This window comes from Mastigoproctus giganteus, chromosome 6 (assembly GCF_048544385.1).
Source record: "Mastigoproctus giganteus isolate SK-2022 chromosome 6, ASM4854438v1, whole genome shotgun sequence".
In the NCBI taxonomy this organism is placed as follows: Eukaryota; Metazoa; Arthropoda; class Arachnida; order Uropygi; family Thelyphonidae; genus Mastigoproctus; species Mastigoproctus giganteus.
Window position 1 is genome coordinate 13,946,590 of NC_143580.1, and position 22,574 is coordinate 13,969,163.

Consider the following 22,574-nt stretch of genomic DNA (forward strand, 5'->3'; position numbering starts at 1 on the left):
TTTTTTACTTGTCCTTAGAAACTCTTTGCTTTTTTGCAAAAAATCAAGGAATTGTTGGGATGAAAAATGCAGAAAAAAAATTAAAATTATGATGTAAACTACACAGTGTTGCTATTCAATGTGAAATAATTCATATAGATTACTACTTGTGTTTACGCAAACTTTGCAAAAAACTATTTCAATTTTTTTTATATACTAAGGAGGCATTTGAAGTGTCAAATAAACTGCAGAGGAAGAACTTACTCTTGCTACGGATAAAGATCTAACAAGTATACTTCACTCAATCATTCTGACAATTCAGATCATTCCAGAATAAATTATCTGAATTTTCAGAGTAATTTGTACACCCGTAAAGAATAACACACCTAAATGACAATAACTATGAGAGAAAACAAAGCAATTTTTGTTCCATAAACGTATAGTCTGTCAACATGCAAAATCTTAGGACTAAAGTGGAAACATTGAATCAACAATAAAATCTCATTATAAAACAAACCTCTTTCAAGAAAAGCTGCTTAAACAGACAGCCACTGGAAGTGCCAAGGCAACTTCATAAATATGGAAAAACTCAATTTGATAATGGTAGCTTAAATTTAATAAATATTTAAAATGGACTCATACAAATTACGTATCTCTAGTGATAATTTATCAAGTGAATATTCAGACAAATCTCTAAAATTCATTTTTTTTGAATTTTGTATGAGCCAAAGACTGATTTATTGTTTTCACTGTAAAGTGCACTGCATTAAAAATAAATTCAATCAGTTTTGAAACCAGTTAGGAATAATTAGGAACTGGAATTTCAAACAATATAATAATCAAGGTGATCATAACTATACATTCAGAACAAAATTCCTAATGATATCAGAAGTACTCCTGTTTACATTTACATTTTATGCCTTCAGAATTGACTGGTGAAATTTATGCATCAGCAAAACAAACTTCCCACTTTCTGGAGGCGGGAAGTTTATGACAAGTATGATAAGATATATACAGGATGTTTAAACAGCTGCTTTTTTTTTTTTTTTTTTTTTTTTTGGGGGGATGCAGCAAAAGCCTGGCACCCTTGCATTTTTTTTTTTTTTTTTTTTTTTGGCAATACCAATCATCAGAGAGTTACATTAGCAAGTTTGTATGAATTACTGAGGAGCTCGGATATAATCCTAAACATAAGTTAATATAAGTCTTGAACATAAGGGAAACAGGGCTAGTCTGGAAGAAGATGTCTAACATTACTTTCAACATTATCAAAATTACTGTAACTCAGTGCGAAAACGGATACAAAATAGATTGTGACAAGTTTAATAATAGGAAATATACATATATTAGATATATACAAACAAAAATCTTTCGGTTGTTTTGTCAACTTTCCTCAGTTAAACTGACAGTTAAGAATGGAGCATGAGGGCGTGTACTGCCAATCTTGTACGTGAAGTGCATGATTAATTGTTGGATGTTGAAGCCTGTGGCTGTGATGCATGCAGACATTGCCAGCGTTTGTCAATAGTCAGGACTGCTGTTTCATTGATACGGTGGACTCAACATCCACTGCTCCTGTTGACTGAGGTATTGGAGCATTTGATGTTCAATGACTCCAACCAGGCGCGTCGTCGATAGTGGCGGGACTTATCCACAGTCACGACATCGCGGTGTGGGTCAATGTTGTGGTGGGTTGCCCAAACGTGTTCGACAATAGCTGAGTGCTCCACAATCATGACATAGCGGTGTGGGTCAATGTTGTGGTGGGTTGCCCAAATGTGTTCAGAAATAGCTGAGTGCTCCACAGTCACGACATCATGGTGTGGGTCAATGTTGTGGTGGGTTGCCCAAACATGTTCAGCAATAGCCAAGTGCTCCATATCTACTAAGCGGATTGCTCTTTCAGATTCGGAAAGGCATTTTTCGAACCATCTCCCAGTTTCCCCGATGTAGCAGCTAGTGCAGTCATGGCAAGAGGTGCGGTAGACCAATCCGCTTTGTAGTAAGGTGGGGGACTGATGTTTTTAATTTAGAGATGAGGGATCATAAATTTCTGCCTGGGAGTTGTACGCATTTTATCCCATGTGATTTTAAGACTCTACAAACCTGTTGTGATAGGTTTGGGTAGTATGGGATAAAGGCGCTCGCAGTTGAGTCATTACCTTGGATGTTTCTGCTGGTCGCTACGTGGCCATGTGTCTGTAGGTCACACCTTTTTTTGTTTGTATGTATCTAATCTAATATATGTATATTTCCTATTATTAAACTTGTCACAATCTATTTTGTATCCGTTTTCACTCTGAGTTACAGTAATTTTGATAATAAGGAATCCAGAGCACACAGGCCTCTTTAATCATATTACTTTCAACACAAAGAGAAAAAGAAGAGCTTTCTAGGTCATAAGTCATCTAAGGCTCAACTGGCTTCTTCTGGGAGGCAGTGCTTCTTGGGATTTCAAGTTGCAACTGACAGATTTTACTACAAGAACCAAAGAGCTCTGTAGACTTTAGGCTCCCATCATTTGGAAGTCAAACAAGAACGCTGCTTGGGTTAGCAAGGTTTTTTACCAAGAGTAGCTCTGCTGTCATCTCTGTCCCATAGTAAAGATTTAGCAATAACTTTGTAGAGATGTGAATTATCAACAACAATGCTCCAGATCACTCTGATAACCTTCAAGAGACAAATTAGTGATAGGATGGTGGAAACAGAATAATAAAGTCCACCTTCTTTCCCAAAAATGCAAATTCAATAAAATAGCTGGAGGCCACTGATAGAAAAGAGAGTCCACTGTATGAGAATTTTGGAAATTCTCCAAGGTCAAGAATGCAATATTAATTATAAGAAAGAAGTAATGACCTGAAGGAAGTAATGGCCCGAATGTGTTGCCAATTTCCTGGGATTTCTAGAAGAGACTCAAAAAATGCAAGAAAGGATTAGCTTTGCTGGGTAACTCAGCAATTAAGTTTGTTAAGTTAAGTTTAAAATTGAACCATGTCATGTTGAAGAACTGTTGGTTGGCACATGCTGAAAAGTTGTTGGCAAATGCTCAACTGAACCAATATCTGGTTCAGTTGAGCGAATTAAATGCTTCAGAGGAGTTATCTGATGAAGAGAGATATAGAAGATGGATGTAACAACTCTGCCACTGATGGATTTTGTCCGGCAATGCAGGAGTGTTTAGATTAGTACCTGAATGCAGGGAAATCTTTTTTGTTGCAATGAAGATTGGTTTCTACTGATCTTCACTACTACAAGGAAGTCCTGAATTAGAGGAAGATGGCCAGGACACAATCAACTCTAGATTCCTTTTACAAGAAAGAGGATTATGCCTCCAGAAATCTACAGCCCTCAACTTCTGGATTTAAAGTTCCTGGCAGGTCAAGAATGATGCTCCCTTGAGGAGTAAGTTATACGAACATTATATGTTTAAATCAATAAAATTATCACTAAACAAGTTTTACTCGTGTTTATTGAAAAATGAGTTTAGTGCTCAAGTTTATGAATTCCTCAGGACCAATTATCATTATAACATGCAAGTCAATTGTTCTGTATCCATTTTTCATTATCCTTTTAAGGAATCAATTAATAGTACATATCAAAACTGTATTAAATATTTGTAAAGCAATGCAAAAAGAGCATGGATTTTACATTTATAGTTTTGAATCTGTGTGATGCCACCACAGTAATATATGAAAAATATTTACATGTAAATATTCATTAAGAATATTAATTGTAAATTCTTAACAAGTAATTTTTCTGGCATTTAATATACTAATTCCAAATTATTAACTTTATTTGCTAGAGAAAATTATAAACTACAAAATTTTATAGCCTGATATAGGCCTGCTTTAGTCTTTATAACTTTTTAAAGCAGTAGTGAAATAATTTATATAACAATTATAATTTATACGAGAGCAGACTCTCTCTCTCTCTCTCTCTCTCTCTCTCTCTCTCTCTCTCTCAGCAATTGAATACTGAAAATCATTGATTCAACTGTGTAAAGAATATTTCATTATTACAAAAACAAAGGGACAGAGGTCAGTTTCTCTCTGCTGCTAAATTCAAAAATCAGAGTAGCAGCAGCAGCTGAGAAAACTAAGATCCAGCCCTTCATCTTTCAGCAATGATTTTAATGACAATGCTTTCATTGTTCTAAATGTTTGTAATGTTGCAATCACTGGCTGATGAGCAGAACTGATAAGTGGCTTCTGATTAAAGAACTACAAGAGACATTTAAAATCAGAAAACTTACCCATTTTCACTGTATAAATGACTGATTTTACAAGTAAAATTCAACAACAGTATCAAAAAAAATTATTTTTTAATTTTTTTTTATTTTTATGAATTATAATATTGTCCTTCTATGATGTATTTCAATTATATCCAAATGGGTTTATAACATAACCTCTAGGCTCTCTGATATAATCAAAATAGCTGCTTACAGTTGGATGCATAAATGAATATCCCATCATATTTAAATGGATAAGTATGCCTCTGCATACTTTCTAGAAACATGAGGATTTAAATTTCTTGAATGTTCCTGTCTTCTAGCAAGTAAATAATTTTCTCTGATATACCTGAATATCTTTTTACACTTTCTATTTAACTTGACATTGTTGCATAAGATGTCCTGAAACTCATCCAAGTGGGTTTATAACATAACCTTTAGGCTCTCTGATATAATCAAAATAGCTGCTTACAGTTGGATTCTTTCTCATTATCCAAGGGAAAACAGAATAACTTGATATAATAGAATCATTTTAATATCTAATACTGTTATCCAGTCCATGTGTAACTCATTTATGCTGGGATTTTACTTTCTGGAAAGGACACCATGCAGGACTAAAACAGCTCTGCCACCTTGACAATTAGGCTATAAACTGGCTACATCACTTACAATGACAGATACATATTTGCTTTTCCTGGAAGTTGTATCTTTTATGTAATCATTCATAGCTGCATTCACAAATAAAATTTTTTTATTAACTTTTCTTATTCCTCAATTTATGGTAATGTGCATTTTTGGATAAACCAAATTCTTCTGCTACAAAATCTACCACAAAAAATTCCATCCCACTCAGCTATATGTGTGCTCACTGACAATATAATGCATTTACCACTGATTGCTCATCTGGAGAAGTGGGTTCAATTTCCATCAGAGACCTGAAGAGTTTTTTTTAAAGGATTCTTCAATCAAGTCTGTAGCTAGCCACTCAGCTGGAAGGAGTAGTGCCTCTTTATGAGTTATTCCAGGTTTTTCAACTTGCACAACATGCAAATCAGCTAGTTAAGATGTAATTCATGTAATTATCTTCAGTCATAAAACACAATAAACTAAAGAAACTGGTGTATCACATGAAGGGGTGCACTATAACCAAATTCTGACATGAAAAAAAAAAAAAAAAAAAAAAAAATTCTACAAAACAATAAAACCATATGTGAACCTTCAAAGTTAATCTGAAAAGGGCTAGATTTTAATTAGCTACAGAAATAATAAAACAAGTGTTTATAAATGTCAGTGTATACAAAAAATATTTTCTGTCATACTAGGGATCTTCTGTGGCTCAGAGAACATTGTGCAGCTTCTCCTTTGTCTAAGTACAGCATAATAAGGAACACTGTAACATTAAACAGGTAACCTAAAAAAGGTACAGAGCTTTAAATATTTATTATAACCTCACACATTTCAGTTCACTTCTTGATCCACTATATTTTAAACCTTTATTATTCTTTTGAATGTGTACTTTTTTTCTTTAAGTAGACTGCAACAGGTAAAAGCAGAAAGCGTTTTGAGCATTGAGAGAAATGACCATTGTAGGTACTGTTTTTTCTGAAGACAAAAAAATCAATTCATTTAATATGTTTGAGTCAGTTTCTGTCATGAAAGAAAATGCTCAAAAAAGTTACAAAAAATAGGATGGCCAGAAAAAGAAACACTGTCAGCATGTTACCTTATCAAGAATAAATTTTCTGCTGAAGTTCAACACAGAAATGGCATTATCAGCCTTCTTGGAATTACTCCAGACTTAGCAGGAAGTATTTCATGATACATTTTTTGAATTTTTATTTCATTTTATTTTTTTATTTCCTGTAATAGTTAATGAAAGAACTTCCTCTTCCTCACTTCCTCTGAAGGGTAATATAAAGTATTCAGATTTGCACCCAACTTCCATGAGCGGGATCATATGCACACCACCCAGAGTGAACCCACAGTTTTCAGGAATTTGAAAGTTTGTAAAAATGGAAAAATTATTTATATAAATACTTGTAAATATTTTCCTGTTTACATAAAAAAAAATGGGGGGGAAGAAACTGCCAATATATATAAAAAATATCATTATTTACTGTTTATTTGCAATAATACAATAATACCCTCTACATTTATATATGTATTATCTGATTCCATTTCCCAACTTCTAGATTCAAAATGCAGAGAATTTCTTCAATTTCAGCTTGTATAAGCCAACACTGTCCCCCTGATACTAGTTAAATGGACCACAGCTACCTACACAGATTTTTTTAAATCATGTCTCTGCAGAGTTTAAAGGGAATTTGTCAATGTAGCATCAATAAATCACACTTGTAAATGTTTATCTAAAGGTGTAATTTGTTGTGCCACATTGACAGAGCCTTTAAAACATATATATGCATACTCCTTTAGTTCCTTGCATGAAAAAATGTAATATATATGTGCATACTTGCAAAAGAGCTGAAATCAACAGTTAAAAGATTTGGTGTTAGACCTTTGGGTGAGGGGGCATTTCAAGTGCAACTATAGATGGCGCATTGACAATGGAAGTGAAAAAGGAAGGTTTAGGGAAGTGATGGTAAAAAGGAGTTAAAGAATCTGGTAATACATTCTTCATGAAATACTGCAGCATAATACACCAAGGAAACTTGTGTACAAAGTACTATTCTATTAAGAGTGCAACAGTCATTTAACTTGTGAAGGATCTGAATTGTAGACAGTTTGAAACTGTCTGTGATTCACATCCATCTGAGTGATATGAAACAGAATATGGAGTGATAACTAAAACAGCGTATGGAAGCTATATTATACTAAAGTTAAATGGCTTAGTTTTGGATTTTTTGCCACAGATTTGTGAAATCAAAAAAAGAATGAGGTGAAATTTCAAAGCCAGGTGTGAATTAAAGATTTTGACTTCTTTACTGATATCAGTATTCACTTCAATGAGCTTACAGAGCTGCAAGGTAAAAACTAGTTCATTCATCAACATATGATGGTAACAAATGTTTGTGGAAGTACCAATCAAAAGCAAAGACCTGTACCAATCAAAAGCAAAGACCTATGCCTATTTCCCGGCACTGTCATAATGTGGTGTGAATGATCCTCAGAAGTAATTTGCTTACATATTAAATTTGAAAGAAGAATTATATGCAGTTCCATGATTTAAAGTCAAAAGATTTTCTTAAAGAAAAAGATAAATAATTACCTGATGATAATGACATGAATTACATGATTTTGTAAAGATGTTTTAATTTCCTTTCTCTGTGGACATTCAAAACAATCCCAGAATACTTGTAAATATTGTTTATTAATTTTCAGCAAGATCCAAGTAGTTTGAAATAATATTCATTCAAGTAAATGCTGACTGATTGATTTCTATATTAAACATGTACCAAAAGGCAAATATCCAGAAAATCATACCCATGCCCTGTTTGCATCTTTTTTGGTGAGCGAGAGCTGTAAAATCCAAATTGAGAATATATCTCACTGATGAACACCTTACAAGTAATCTCATATGTCATATGAATTATATTAGATCTAATACTGGAGATCTAATAAAACAGGCAGTGTCAAATTTCAAATTAAAATTGAAACTTGAACAATATTAAAGCTGCATACATGCTCATTGGTTGTTCTGATTTTTTAAGCATAAGAAACATTGAATTTGCTTGTGGTGTCAGTTCACACTAATGAACCATCCACATCATGAACATTAAAAAAAGTTAAAAATGATGTGGTCATCTTTCTAATGTATTTTAATTGTGGAGCTCAGACTTAAAATTTGATGGGCTCACATTTTAAACCAGCATCATATTTTACAGCTGCTTCTGGTGGTCATAGAGAAATATGCACAGCATTTTATTGATGAGCAACTCAGCTACTTCCAATGATTATTACTGATAAGAGAATTGATGGCAAACTAGTGCATTGGTTGTTGGAACATTAATGCAAATTCTTATCATTGATCTATCCAAGACCTTCAATAAGCTCTCACTAAAAATAGTGCCAAAACCAGTTCCTTTTTATAACCAATCTTCATAAATTTCTTTGTTCATATAATTTAATTTCACAAAATAATCATATCAATTGTGATCACAAATATGCAAATGTAAAAGTTTCTGTGCATTATTTATAAATAAGTAAATATAACTGAACTTAGCAAACATCAAAGTTGGCAGAAAATGCAAAGCAGAGAGAGAGAGAGAGAGAGAGAGAGAGAGAGAGAGAGAGAGAGAGAGAGAGAGAGAGAGAGAGAGAGAGAGAGAGAGAGAGGCAATACTTACTGGTTGGAACAGACTTCGATTCCAGGGACACGGGAGAAGAAGGCCAAAGCAATGTTTCCTGTGTAGGGGCTGTGATAGGGAAGAAGATCTAACAATCTTGCTCTAGAAATTCTATAAGTGTGAGGTATGTGTCCCAGCATTGTTAATGGATGCAGTACATAACAACAATCTGCTTATAAATATGGGAAATTCTGGACATATTCATATTCACACATGCAAACTTGGCACTCCTTAAATGAAGTTGCAATTTTATCCATACCAGGATTATTTAATTAATAATAAATCTGAAGACTCATTATTAAGAACCAGAATTTGACAATCAAAAATGAATGCCACTGTTTAGGTGTTTTTGTCTAAGATTCCAAGCTGCTATATAAGAAATATTACTAAAACAATGCATCCAATGTAGGAATTCATAATCTCAGATTTCTTAAAAATAATCACAATTTATTAAATACTAAACAAAGTTTCACCCTTTACCTCGTTATTTACTTTTACGTTAATATTTAAATGGCATACCACAAATAAAATGAGAAATAGCAATGCAAAGGTGGCTTTGAAGAATATTTCACTGTAACATTTAAATAATGCATTCAAAAGGAGATTCAAAAATATTAATTTAGCAATGTATTCATTTAGAAATGCATATATGCATAAAAAAGCATATTTCTCCACACAAACACATTAGGAAAAAATTATAGGAATTCACTAATTGATGATATGTGCTATCAGAATAAAACTAAATCTTTGGGAAGTTTTAACATCTGGAAACTATAAATCTTTCTAATTTTTATAATTTACTAACACCAAGCCTACGTTTAAAAAACATGGGAATGAAAATATATTTATTTTAAAATCTCATAGCAAACTCCACTATTCCTGAACCAAAACCATCACAAAAGCAGTCAAATGTCCTCAGGAGGCTAAATATTTGAGTTACAAAATGTAACTAACAAATGTTTCTGGTCATTTCAGCAGAAAAAAATATCAGAAATAATTCTAGAGCAGTATATACTCCTATTCCAGTCTCTAATAGACTGGAGCAGAAGTACATTCTAGGTTTTTATATCTCTCTCTGCTTTCAATCAGATGAAAGAGAACCCAGCTTTAAGATCCCCTTTAAGAACAGTGAATTCAGGAAAGGGAAGATAATAAATATTAGATAAGATGATTCTATATCAGTCTACTCATTTGGCAAGGTCTGGGTTTGAATTGAAGAGTGTAAATTCTCAAAGGCCTCTTTAGTCGGGCTGTAGTTAGTCAATATCAAACAGCGGGAGTAGAGTTTCTTCTTGTAAATTATTTCAGATTTTTCAGTCCACACAACATTCAAATCAGCCCATGAATGCACACTTGTACAGACATAATATCCTGGCACAATATGGCCTAAGAACTAAAGTGCCATAAAACCAACAACAATGGAGTGTGAAAATGTTTTGCTGCCATCATCCATAAAGGCTACGTTTTATTTTTCATTGAAAAGGTTCCAGCATAACAGCATTTATTATGTAAAGCATTTAAACTTTTTCATTATTTTTATCAGTTACTTAATTCTTCACAGCTCCAGCCACTTTCATATTGCAGCTTGTTTTTGCATATCATGCTCTGATCATACTTCACTGTCAGAGATCAGGCAGAGGGATGATGCGTTTAAAGGCCTTCAATAGTTATTTTCGCACATCTCTACAGTTTATTATCACCTTTTTACATAATGGTACACCACAGTCTTAGTACTGACGTGCAGAAAAATCCTAAGCAATCAAACAGCCAATCCCTTTTTATAAAAATCTGAAAATCAGTGATGCAGCCAAAGACACCACAATTAGCAATTCTAAATAAATACAAATATAACTCTGTGAAAATTTACAAGTAAGAAATTTTCTATTATATACCAAGAATAAATTTTCATTCTTTCTATTATTATCACTCTGTGTTTGTACTTATCTTCCTGAATTTTCAGTCTCGTCCATTTTACTGAAAATTTATTCTGCAGTTCAAGAATGCTAAAATGGCCCAGGCCACACTCCCATGTTCTACTGGTTGGACTGGCCCACAAAGTATACCAAAACAAATAATGTTGTTTGTTATTTGGTTTTTAGGAGCATTAGCAACTAAGGCCATATTGCTCCGGGATATACGGTAGTCATTCCCTGACCTTTCTCCGCATCCTCTGTATTTGGTGGTGACGGGCTCGAACCCCGTTCTAATTAAGAAGCGTGTGCTACGCACTGCTGCTCCTTCCCACCTAGCTACGGAGACGCCAAAAAAAGAAATAATAAATAAATAATATGAGTGAGGATAAATATTCAATAGAGTGAAGCCAATATGAAATTTAATATTCCTTCAGTATGATTTTTACTTAAATTTGCATCATGCGTTACAGAAGTAGGGTCATAATTTTATCAAAAATAAATAAGCTTTCTTGCTCACTCACTGTCAGTGTATTCTATGTGCATCATCACACAACTGATAATTAAAATGCAATATAATTAAAATTAAAATTAAAAATTTTAGATTTGCCCACTTAAACAGTTAAAGCTTATTTAAAAAATGTACAAGTTTACAATTTTAAAATTATATCATTCATACTTGTTAAAATGAAAAGAGCACTACAAAGTGCACACGTTTAAATGATTTTTAACTTGTATCCAAAAATATTAAAATGAAAAAGTGTACCAAGTGCCCACTTATAAAATATTTAGGCATGTTTGTCTGCTTGAGGGTTAAAATGAATTTGAAAAGTATATAAACTTACACAGAGGCGGCCATCCAGGGGTACAAGGGTGCACTGCACCTGGGCGCAAACGTTCAAGGGGCACCTGAAAATCTGAAACTTACATACATATATGAAGAAAATTTTAAAGGGGGACACCAGATTGCGATTGACATCCAGGCATCACATACCCTAGGAACGCCTCTGAATTTACACAATATAAGAATGATATTGTCCAGCAATATCCTCGGTTCAAAAATGCTCTATATTTAAAATCGGGTTTGGGATAGAATATGTTTTTTTTTTTGTTTTCGTATTATCTTATAAAAATATTTTCAATATTGAGCAATGTTATTCTATTCTACTATTTCTATTAGTCTCCAATGCACTGTTTCTCAGAATTTTTGTGGTAGAAAATCCATAACAAAACACTGCTTATTCACTTTAGTTAATTTAAATATTTTTCAAATGTATACTTTACTACATTTCAAAACAGCATTGTATGTCACATTTTTCTGTGAAAGTTTCCAAAAGTTCCCATATTTGTTGGTCATAGCCCTAATATACATTTGCCATAAAAGTCATGCAAGTAAGTGCAACATGCAACATGCAACAGCACACAAAAATAGAATTGCAAAGCCTTACCTTGTAGAATTAAGCCACCAAGTTATTGGCCTTTAGCTACCAGCAGCAATGCAGAAAATATGGAGATAAAAACAGTACTCCCAGAAGCAAGTTAACCAGTTAAATATTTGTTTCAGAGGTAATAGCAGTTGCATAAAACTATGTTTTGCCCCAGACTTCTGGCCTTTGTTATGAAAGCTAAAGAAATGCTGCAAAAGCAGCTCAACACACATATAGAACTTAGTGCAATATTTCAGTAGGTCAATAATGAAATTTAATGCTGCATTTGGTTACTGTATATCAAATGTATTGTATTTTGCATTATAACATAAGTGATGAGAAAAACATATATTGACTTATTCCTCTGCTTAAATCAAATTCTAATAATAATAACAATAATCATATAAAAGCAGAAATAAAACAAAACAAATAAAGATTACTTCATTTCACATTCAAATACTTATACTACACCTTGGAATTATTAACTTGTACTTGTATACTTGTGAGAAGTAAAATAAATGGAGTGAGAGGCCATTCTGGCCCTATTCAATGAAGATTTTTACAATTTTTAATATGGGGAACTTATGAAAAACACCTTTTTGTGAAAGGTATTGTTAATGAACAGTGTAGGTTTAGAAAAACAAAAAAAAAAAAGGATAAGAAAATGCCAGTGAGTTAAATATTCTTTCTGCAAACCTTAATATAAACATCTCATTTGTGCTACAATAGGGAAAATAAGAAATACTGCAAGTAAATAGAAGCAGTGAAGACAACAAACAAGATTCCAGTGGTATTTTTGACCAGGCTTACCATTTTGAATGTTTTATTCACAAGTAATGTTCCTCATTTTCACTAAAATAGAATGAATATAAATATTCCTATCATCAGTTGCTAATTGATGATAGGAATAATTTTTAATAATTATAACATTAATTTATTTCTTTTCTCCTTAAAGCGGCTATTAGTAGTATGTTCCAAAAACTATTATTATTATTATTAATCTGCTATAGAAATCAAACAAAGAAATAATGAGGAGACATCATTTCATTCATAAACTATGTTATAAAATTAAAAAGTAGAAGGTCAAAGCCAAATAAAACACCCCATATTAAGTAGAATATTGAAACAAGCTTGCCACTAGTAAAAATACAGTACTATGAAAATTCACTATACTATAGGATATTTGAGACCAATAATGAAAATCAATATGCTGCAAAGAATTGGAAGTAAAACACAAAGAGATAGCTAAAATAACAATAAAAATTGTAGCATTCTCTTGTATTATACAGGAGCAAAAAAAAAAAAAAAAAAAACCAATTACTCAAAACATACAGTAGTTAAATGCTAAAGGGCATGTTTCAAACTGTACATCTGTTGTTTTCTATATTTATCATATTTTTATAAATATTTATCATATTTATAAAAAAATATAGAAAAATATTTCTATATTTTTCTATATTTATGGTACTGACAAAGGCATATCAGGCTTAATATTCAAGTTTGCAGATGACACAAAGGATGGTATGCTACTGCAACAAGATCTAGAAAAGTTAGGCAGTTGGGATGAGAAATGGCAATTGATGTTTAACATGGACAAATGCAAAGTACTATATATGGATAGCAGTAACTCATAACTCATTTTACGAAGGATGTAGAGCTGCTGTACAAGTACAAAGAAGGGCAACGAGATTGGTGAAGGGAACAAAGGGGTAATCTCACAAAGAAAGACTTCAGTGTGCCTGCAGTATCTGGAGACTAAGAACTAGCAAGGTGATCTGACTGAGGCATTTAAGGCTTTGAATGGGTTAAGCAAGCTCAATGCTAACAGGGTTCTTCCTCTTGATCAGACTATACACATGAGGGGACACAAACTCAAACTGAGGAAGGTTGAGTCATTTCTGCAACTCAAACTTGCAGAATAGGTGTGCAGAAATGACAAGGATGAAGAAGTGTCTTGAAACATATAAGCTTTTGCTATTCCATTTATTTAATTATTCATCATGAGACTTGAAGAATTAGTTATAAATAATACATTTTAATTTATCAGATTTATTTGAATCATATTTTGACCATAGATATATGTTACCCACCCTCCATTTTCAGTGTGGGTAATCTATTTATTCTTCCAATCTATTTAAAACGATTAAATATTTTCAAAGGAAAAATAAACTTAAAAAAAATGGCCTGGTTTACCATATATATCTCACACTGTTACTAGGAGACTTGATTTCATTATCAATTTATTTGGTTCCCATTAGAAAAGATCTGAGCTGTTTCTTAAGTAATGCAGAAAAAACATCAAATTGTGATAATATTCAATGCTATAAGTTTGCCAAATAACAACAATAAAAATTATCCACCTTTTATTTAAAATACTATTATATAATATCTTTTTCCAACTTAATTTTTTTCTTATTTGTCTAGAATAATCATTGATATCCCATTCAAGGGGGTTAACAGGTTAATCACCATAATATTAATAAAAAATATATTCCTAGTGGCCCTCTATTTCTTTCCTTTTTCAAAAATATAACTATATAATTATATCATGACCATTATACCATGATCTAACCAAAAGTTGAAACAAAATCATATTTGGGTCTGCCAGGCCATCTAAATTCATTTTATATCAAATAATATGCTGTCTGTAATACTACTGTAGAACCACACTGCTCAAACAGTAAAGTGAATTGTGAAACAAATTTTGTGTCGTGCAGCCTAATGCTTAAAAGGAACTGCAACCCAGATGCTGAGTCTCAGAGCATTTAACATGTTAATGAACAAGAGCATTCAAAGCAATAATAAGGCTATAGAAAATCAACCATCAGAATGCAAAGGTTAATACCATCATAATGATCCTTGAATGGCATATTAACTTCTTTGGATATCATTCTTATCATAAGTCTTTATAAAGAAAATGGTTTCCTGAATTATTTCCAAAACTCCACCAAGGTAGGAATCATTTGGTCCTTCATCCAGAGTACTCTCATAATCTGCAATGATTATTATCAGTTTCTAGTTTTCCACTAGAAACTGAGTTTCATCAAATCTACATTTCTTAATAATACAAACCAACTTTATAGATAGAATTTTTAAAGTAAAATTGTAAATGCATCATCATTTTTCAGGAACTCATCAGAATAAACCTCTGCCAAAGGAACCGAATGCAATATTATCACTCCTGTAAAATACTTGTAAAAAGTTTCAGTAACAACACTGCCAAGTTTACCAGGCACCAATGTTCCCTAATCCACGTCAAATAACCCTCCAATAAAGCAGACTGAATAAAAGCTACTTGTAAACCTCATAAAAAGTTTACAAGTTACTTTATGAATGCAAACAAATCTATACTATAGTCAAGTTTTTTGGACTCATTTTTAAAAAGAAAGCAGGTATTAGGCATGGCAGAATTACACCTCAGATTCATCTTTCCACTACTGGAATCATAAAAATGGAATTCTGACTATGGACGTACAGTTTTTCTCAGAGAAAATTCAACAAAATCATCAGTATTCATAAGTTATGGATATATATATATATAAGTGGTACGAGTACCGGAGTGAAAAAATATAGGATAAAAAAAGAGTAAAGACATCTAAGTAATGAAGCGAAAAATGTAAAAAAGAGTAAGGAGAAAAAGAGTAAAGAAACAAAAGAAATTATAGTATTAAAAAAATATAAAATATACATACATAAAAATAGATAACGATATTGCTACATAATGTACAACACAATACACAATATATTTAAATAAAAATAAATATATTTAAATAAAAATAAAATTTTTTATATGTATGTATGTTTTTTTTTTTTTAATACTATGATTGCTTTCATATTTTTATCTTTTTGCTCTTTTTCTATATTTCTTTGCTCTATTACTCATATCACTTATATTCATTATGGTTATTGGGTCTGTCAATGTCCTTTTCCAAAAAACATCCATCCTTTTTCATTTTCTTTTTTTTCCCTTTTATATAATATATTGTTAATACATAGCTTTATATATATATATATATATATATATATATATATATATATATATAGTAATTATTTGTGTATTTGGTAAGGGAGTTGAGCTATTAGGTGTAATAAACATGGAAGAATTGAGAGAAACTATATGCTAAAAAACTGATATATATATATAATCAAGAATAATGGTATTGAGAAGCTAATTAATATAGGGGGGAAATGTGCCTGTACTAAAAAGAAGATAACATAGCTTATGGATCAGGGACACTGCATTAGCAAAACGTACCCTACAGCCATAATGTGTATATATATATATATATATAAAATTTTATGTATAAAATATTGTAAGTAGAACGTGTGAAGGAGATTTTATTGAATTAAATCTAATGAATGTACAGTATACACTGGGAGCAATATATGGTATGAAAAAGAGGAAGAAATGGACCAAAAAATAAAATAAAGATAAGAATTTAAAAAGTGACCAAGATAAAATAACATTGTGGTGTCCTTCACAATTTCAGTGTCATCATCAGAGGTCATCCACCAAAATTATGAAAAGGATCCTAACTATAGGAACGGGTTTGCAACCCCGAACTACCCGAGCCCAACTACTTATCTCTACTTCATTCATCTTTCTGCTTTACTAGCCACTACTTCTTATGTCCTGTGAGCCATTAGTCTACTGAATGCAATAGCGGGATACTACTTTCTAACTTTACCCAATCTATTTTTTGCCTTAACAAAGTTTAGCTGCTTTTTACTGCTACTTTGTCAGCTATTATATTTCTTAACTATCCTGGGCAGTTTGGACATCATGTATTTAATGTAGCTCATCACCACCACCCACTTCATTTCAATCTATACAGTCATCACCACTCATTTCATTTTAATCTATACAGACACCATAACAAAAATTTTTATTATTTTTATTTTTTTCACACCTAACGCTAGGAGCCGCTAGCGTACCCACACATAAATATACCGGCACCCCGCCATCTTGGTCTTTTGGTCAGTTTTACAAAGTAATGGTAAGTCCCTTTCTTCCTGTCTATACCGATATTCCTTACCCTTACTTTAGTCTATCCAGTTTTTTCAATTCTTTTCACTTGCTTCTGTAAGGTCACCCATGATCTATATGCACCATGTATCATAACCACTTTTATTGGCACATTCCCTTATAATCTTACTGCAAAATTCAAAATCTAAATTTGCCTTCATAACACGTGGCAACCACACACGTGCACCATAGCATACAGAGCATGTCGGAAACAGAAGCAAGAACATTGCTGTCTTTTTCATAATTTCGGTGGATGACCTCTGATGATGATACTGAAATTGTGAAGGACACCGCAATGTTATTTCATCTTGGTCGCTTTTTCAATTCTTATCTTTATTTTATTTTCCAGTCCATTTCTTCCTCTTTTTCATACCATATATTGCTCCCAGTGTATACCGTACATTCATTAGATTTAATTCAATAAAATCTCCTTCACACATTCTACTTACAATATTTTATACATAAAATTTTATATATATATATATCAGTTTGGATCCCCTCCTGGTTGAATATTTTCAAGAAACTCCAAGATAGTATAGTGGTTTTGCCACTTGTCACTCATTTGATAGGTCTGGATTCATGTCCCGTCACAGACTGGAGGAATTTATAAATTCTTCTTCAACTGAGGCTGAGTTAGCTGATCTCAGGCAAAGGGAGTAGAACTTTCCTAGTAAGTTATTCCAGATTTTGCAGTCCCCATAACCCAAATTTACCCATGAATACACACTTTTACAAAAATAATACACAACGGCACAAATGGTCTAAAATACTACTGCACCTATAAACAAAAATGTTTATGAAAATGGCCATTTACAAATACACCCAGAATCCACAATCATTCTCAATGAATTAAAAGCCAATGGGTATGTCATAGAAAGTCAGCTTGGCAAAAGATTTCTAATGTATTACAAACACATTGTGTGAAAAATAATACTGGGTTCAAGCCTGGACATCAAATTAATTTTAAAACTTTAGTGCTTGACACTGTGAGTCACCGGCTCAGTCTATAAATCACTGGCTCTATTCATTTTGCTATATGTTTTACAGTTTTAGCAACATTTTGCAACAGTGTTTGATATTTCTATAGTCATTGCTTTATATTTGTGTCATTTTAATCTTGTGTCATATTTCAATTAAATTGCTATTACAGTTACATTAATTGCTATTACATTTAAATCCTCAGCTGTAAAAGTAAATTCTACAGCTGAGGATTAAATTTAATCAGTGCTTTGCTTACTTTCTACTATTTAACTAGTCCTACACAAAATATGTTTAATGAGTTAATCATTTCTGAGTGTTGTTTAAAGCAGTTTTTTAAAATATCTGATGTTTTTTAATGATAATAATTCAAAGAAATGTGTGTATAAAAATAAGTAAGTCTTATCAAAATCTTGGTTCTTAAATATACAAATGATCACAATTTGAGGGCAGCCCCTGTAACCTGAGCACCAAAACTAAGAAAAAAATGTCATCTTTGATTCAAACAAACAGACAAATATGGTGTATTAAATTTATGCTTTCTATTTAAGTATTCTATTTATGCTTTATGTGATAATAATACAGACTGCACTTTCAGTAATGAAATATAGTATATATGTATGATGACATGCATGCAGACATAAACCTACAATCAGCAGAAGCTGAAATGATACTTAAAGTAAAGGTCTAGTCTAACCATTGTAGAGTTAGAATAGATCATAAAATCAATTTGATATTGATTATCATCCAATCTTCTTCCAATATGCTTTTATAAGGTAGTTTCTTCTATCTAACCAAATTCTAGTTCCAAACTTCATAATATACATATCTCCCATCTATTTCTTATTCAAATATAAATCAGATTAATGCGAGGTTATACAAACTTAAAGGAAGAATATCCATTCATTAAACTGGTTTGGATCCTAGTACAAGGTGGTTAAATTTACGTTTAGAGTCAGTATCTTCCCTTTCAGAAATAGCCCTTAAATGAGTTTAGTATAATTTATTGCATTCATAGGTTCCTTATAAATGCACCTAAAAATACTGAATACCACATACTGGGTTTTTTTTTTTTTTTTTTTGTATTTGTATTTTAAAAGTTTTCCATGACAAAAAACATGAGCTTTCAATAATACAGGTAACAGTAACTTGGTCCCAGTATGCTGTTAGTCACATAATTGCAGATTCATCTTGACAGATCTAAATTAAAAATTATTTTCCTTCCATATTCTTTAAAGAGAGAGGGAGAAATAAGAATTATATCTGAACTATAAACCTGCAGTACATTTGTTCATTTGTCTTTATTGTCTGATAATATATTGAAAAAGTTGTGCAAATTAATGTTCAATGGCCTCCATAGCCGAGTGGTCAGGAGTGGGAGTGCAGCACATGCTCTTTGAGTAGACCAGAGTTCAAGCCCCTGACTGCTAAATACAGTTGATCTGCCAACCTGCACTGGACCAGTGTGGCTGATTATGGTCCATTTCCCTCAACATGTATTGTTGAGGAGGCTTACTTTCTGCAATGGGTTGATAATGGCTGCAATTTACCTTCTTTTTTTTTTTTTTACTCACAAACACTAGTTCACATGGAAATATTTATTCAAGAATTCTATATCATTTAATATCCTGCACTACAGTTTTGCATTTATTTTGTTTTGGGTAATTAAGAGTTAGGCACTTGAATATAGTGACGGAAAAAGATTGTAGCCAATGTGACGTATGGGGGTCAGTAATAGATGTCTAGAGATGGTAGTGGGACTGAATGAGGAAGGGATGCTAAAACCACTAAAGGTAATTTTAGTGGTGGACTAAAGGTGATAAAGTGGACTAAAGGTGATCACCAAAAACTGGTAACAGGATTTGTGGCCAACAGATCATTCAGCAGAAGGCCATTCACTTCTGTAACAGAGTTTATTAAATTGATACAAGATGATTTTTCACTAAGTCCTAAGACATTCATTGGAGTATGTATATTAAATTGGGCTCACTCAACATTCTATACAGAAAATCTGGAAAACATGTAAACCACACTATGTGCAGGAGTTTTATCAGGACTATACTGAAGGATGAAATTTGTTGAAATCATGCTTGGATTGGCTGGAGGATTAGTAAGGCCTCAGGATTTTTAATTTGGCACTGGACCAGAAAAAAAGGTTTACCGCAGAAAGCAAAGAACCATTGATAAACTGAAACATTGATTATAAAGGAAAATGAAAGGGAGTGGCAATATTTCTGTGTATTTTCCTTTACATTCAGTAGAAAATGAACTGAAGTGATCAGATTGAGAAAGGCTGTCAGCAATTCTAGTGCATATGTTGAGATTTGATGTGTAAAGTAAATGGTAAAAAATTGCCTAACAAGCATTGTTTGATTAAATTTTTGATGTTCCACAGTATTTTCAAACAATGCCTTTTGAGAAACAGGTAGTGACTTTCAACTAACTTCACTACTCTTTTCACTTCAACTTTCAACTTGGCCTAAGCATTTGTGTAGAGGAAACTACTATAATCCTCAACAGTTTTAGTGTGCTGTAAAATAATGCATGCTCCTACAGATATCATAAGTTGTAATTCTGTTTCAGTTATATCCCATTAAACACAATATTCTTCCTGTAATGAGATATTAGTAACTGCAATCATTTTCTGAAATAATTCTACTATTAATTCTAAAATAATATTACCTTCTGCTCTGGTCTCAAGAGGTGCTTCTTCTCCATCAACAACTACTGTTTCAACTTCACCTTCACCAGATACTTCTTCAGCTCTATAAATATAAACAGTACCAATTCAAAAACTGCAAAATGTTCCTAACCCCCCCACCACCTCACAATCAGAACCAACCAGAACCTAATATCTAACAGATGTGTAAAACATAGTGCAGGGCATATACCCCAAAAAGTAGTTCATTATATTATTATATTTATTATATTTTTATAGTATTAAAAAAAAAAATGTAAATACTTTTGAGCTAGAGCACTGGTGTGAAAAATGAATATAGTGACCATTTTATGGGTCATAAATCAATTGAGGGAAAAAAACAGTCCTAGTACAACTTGTGAATAAATCTAAACTAAAAGTGGTCTAATTCATGAAATAGTGAAAAAAAAAAAGTTCCTATGGAATAAGTAGTTTTACAGTATATCATCTTACATAATGATACAAATAGTTCAATTAATTTTTACATCACAGCACTAAAAATTTGAGCACTTCTGATGTGGAGCACTGCTTCCCAGAAAATTTGTCTGTGTTATAAATCTGAATTACAAACATTGATTAAACTTTATTATTAAAGACAGAGTATTACTCATTCATCACCCAACTCACTGTACCACAGTTTGTACTGAGATAGCTATGAAAACAGACACATTATATCATCAGATATGGAGTGAGATATTTTTAGACTTGTAGTAGTGGAAGGCAGTTCCATTTGATAGTAGTAGCAATTAAGGCAATTCTATTTGATAGTAGTAGCAATTAAGGCAGCATTATTTATTGGTGCAGTATATAATGTAGATTTTCCCAGAGAAAAATGTTAAATGAAAACTTACCACAATACTACCTACAACTCTTTCCCCTTAGTTTTAAGTTTAGCTCTGTAGTTATAGTATCATTTAACACCATGGAAATTTCACTTTCATTCATTTTGCTATCCCTAATCAGCACCCTTGTAAGGCACCTAATTACTTAGCTCTGTAACCAACACATTCAAAGTTACTTTTCATGCTTTTTTTGCTAAGCTTAAGTATGCTTATTTTTTTGGTAAGATTAGAAAATATTGGACTTATAATCTTGTATAATGGAATTGTAATCTCCTTATCTGTCTCTACAAGCAATTGTTCAATAAATCAACAGAAAACCATTGCACTTCTTTCTGTAATGCACCTGAACAGAGAACTTCGATGTTTGCCTGGATCATTACCCTGAAATCCCTTTCTTTCTCTGCTGTTTTTAATTCACCTCTACCATTTGTATAAGTTATCTTAGGATTGTTATTTCCCAAGTGTAAAGCCTTGCATTTTACAGTATTAAACATAACTGCCAATCATGAGATCATCTCTGATCTCATAATTCAGGTTGTCCAAAATGAGCATTACATGGTAACGATTACTAACTGCCCATCTGATCTTCACATCATCTGTAAAATTTTAATTCACATTCTGCATACATTTGTCATTTAATTAATCAAGCTTCTCTGAATCATTACCTCCAAGATTTTATCTTCCATCAAAGTCAGGTAGTTACAGTCACTCACTTCATTTTTAGAATCACTTTTGTGGATTTACAATAAACTGGTACTTCTCCAAATCAAAGAAATCACCCCTGAGGTCAATGAAACTCTCTTGTAATTAACCACAATGGATTAATGCACCTGCTCATCTTTCCTCAAAAAACTGGGTACATCTCATCTACCTTATAGGACTTACTTCCTTCAAGCTTAAAAGTTTTTCTAGTAATCAATACCCTGTAATTTCCACATCACTGAATGCACAGTGCTCAAGTTCACAGTTTCTCCTTGCTGCAAGGGAAGTTTCATCTGTAAAGATCGATGCAAAATATCCAGTTGAATCAGCAACAGGATGATCAACAACTTTTCTGCATCCATCTCATAAGGCTCTAATCTGGTTCCCCCCCCCTACCTTTTTTTTTTTGTTTTTGTATTTATTATTTGTTATTTGGTTTTTTTTTTTTTTTTTTTAGGAGCATTAGTAACTAAGGCCATA

At 32.4% G+C, this 22,574-nt stretch overlaps 1 protein-coding gene across 7 annotated transcripts in view; it reads right to left on the reverse strand.

Moving 5' to 3' along the window:
• LOC150083961 (spectrin beta chain-like) overlaps positions 1-22,574 on the reverse strand; it is a 419,401-nt gene that overhangs the window by 26,285 nt on the left and 370,542 nt on the right. For 5 of the 7 annotated variants that reach the window (XM_090375838.1, XM_090375834.1, XM_090375833.1 and 2 more), the window contains 2 exons: positions 20,535-20,617; positions 8,512-8,580 (listed from right to left, as the gene is read on the reverse strand). In XM_090375838.1, the coding sequence (XP_090231964.1) occupies positions 8,512-8,580; positions 20,535-20,617 (152 nt within the window). The remainder of the gene's footprint in view (positions 1-8,511; positions 8,581-20,534; positions 20,618-22,574) is intronic. The other 2 variants (XM_090375835.1, XM_090375837.1) reach the window with 1 other exon arrangement.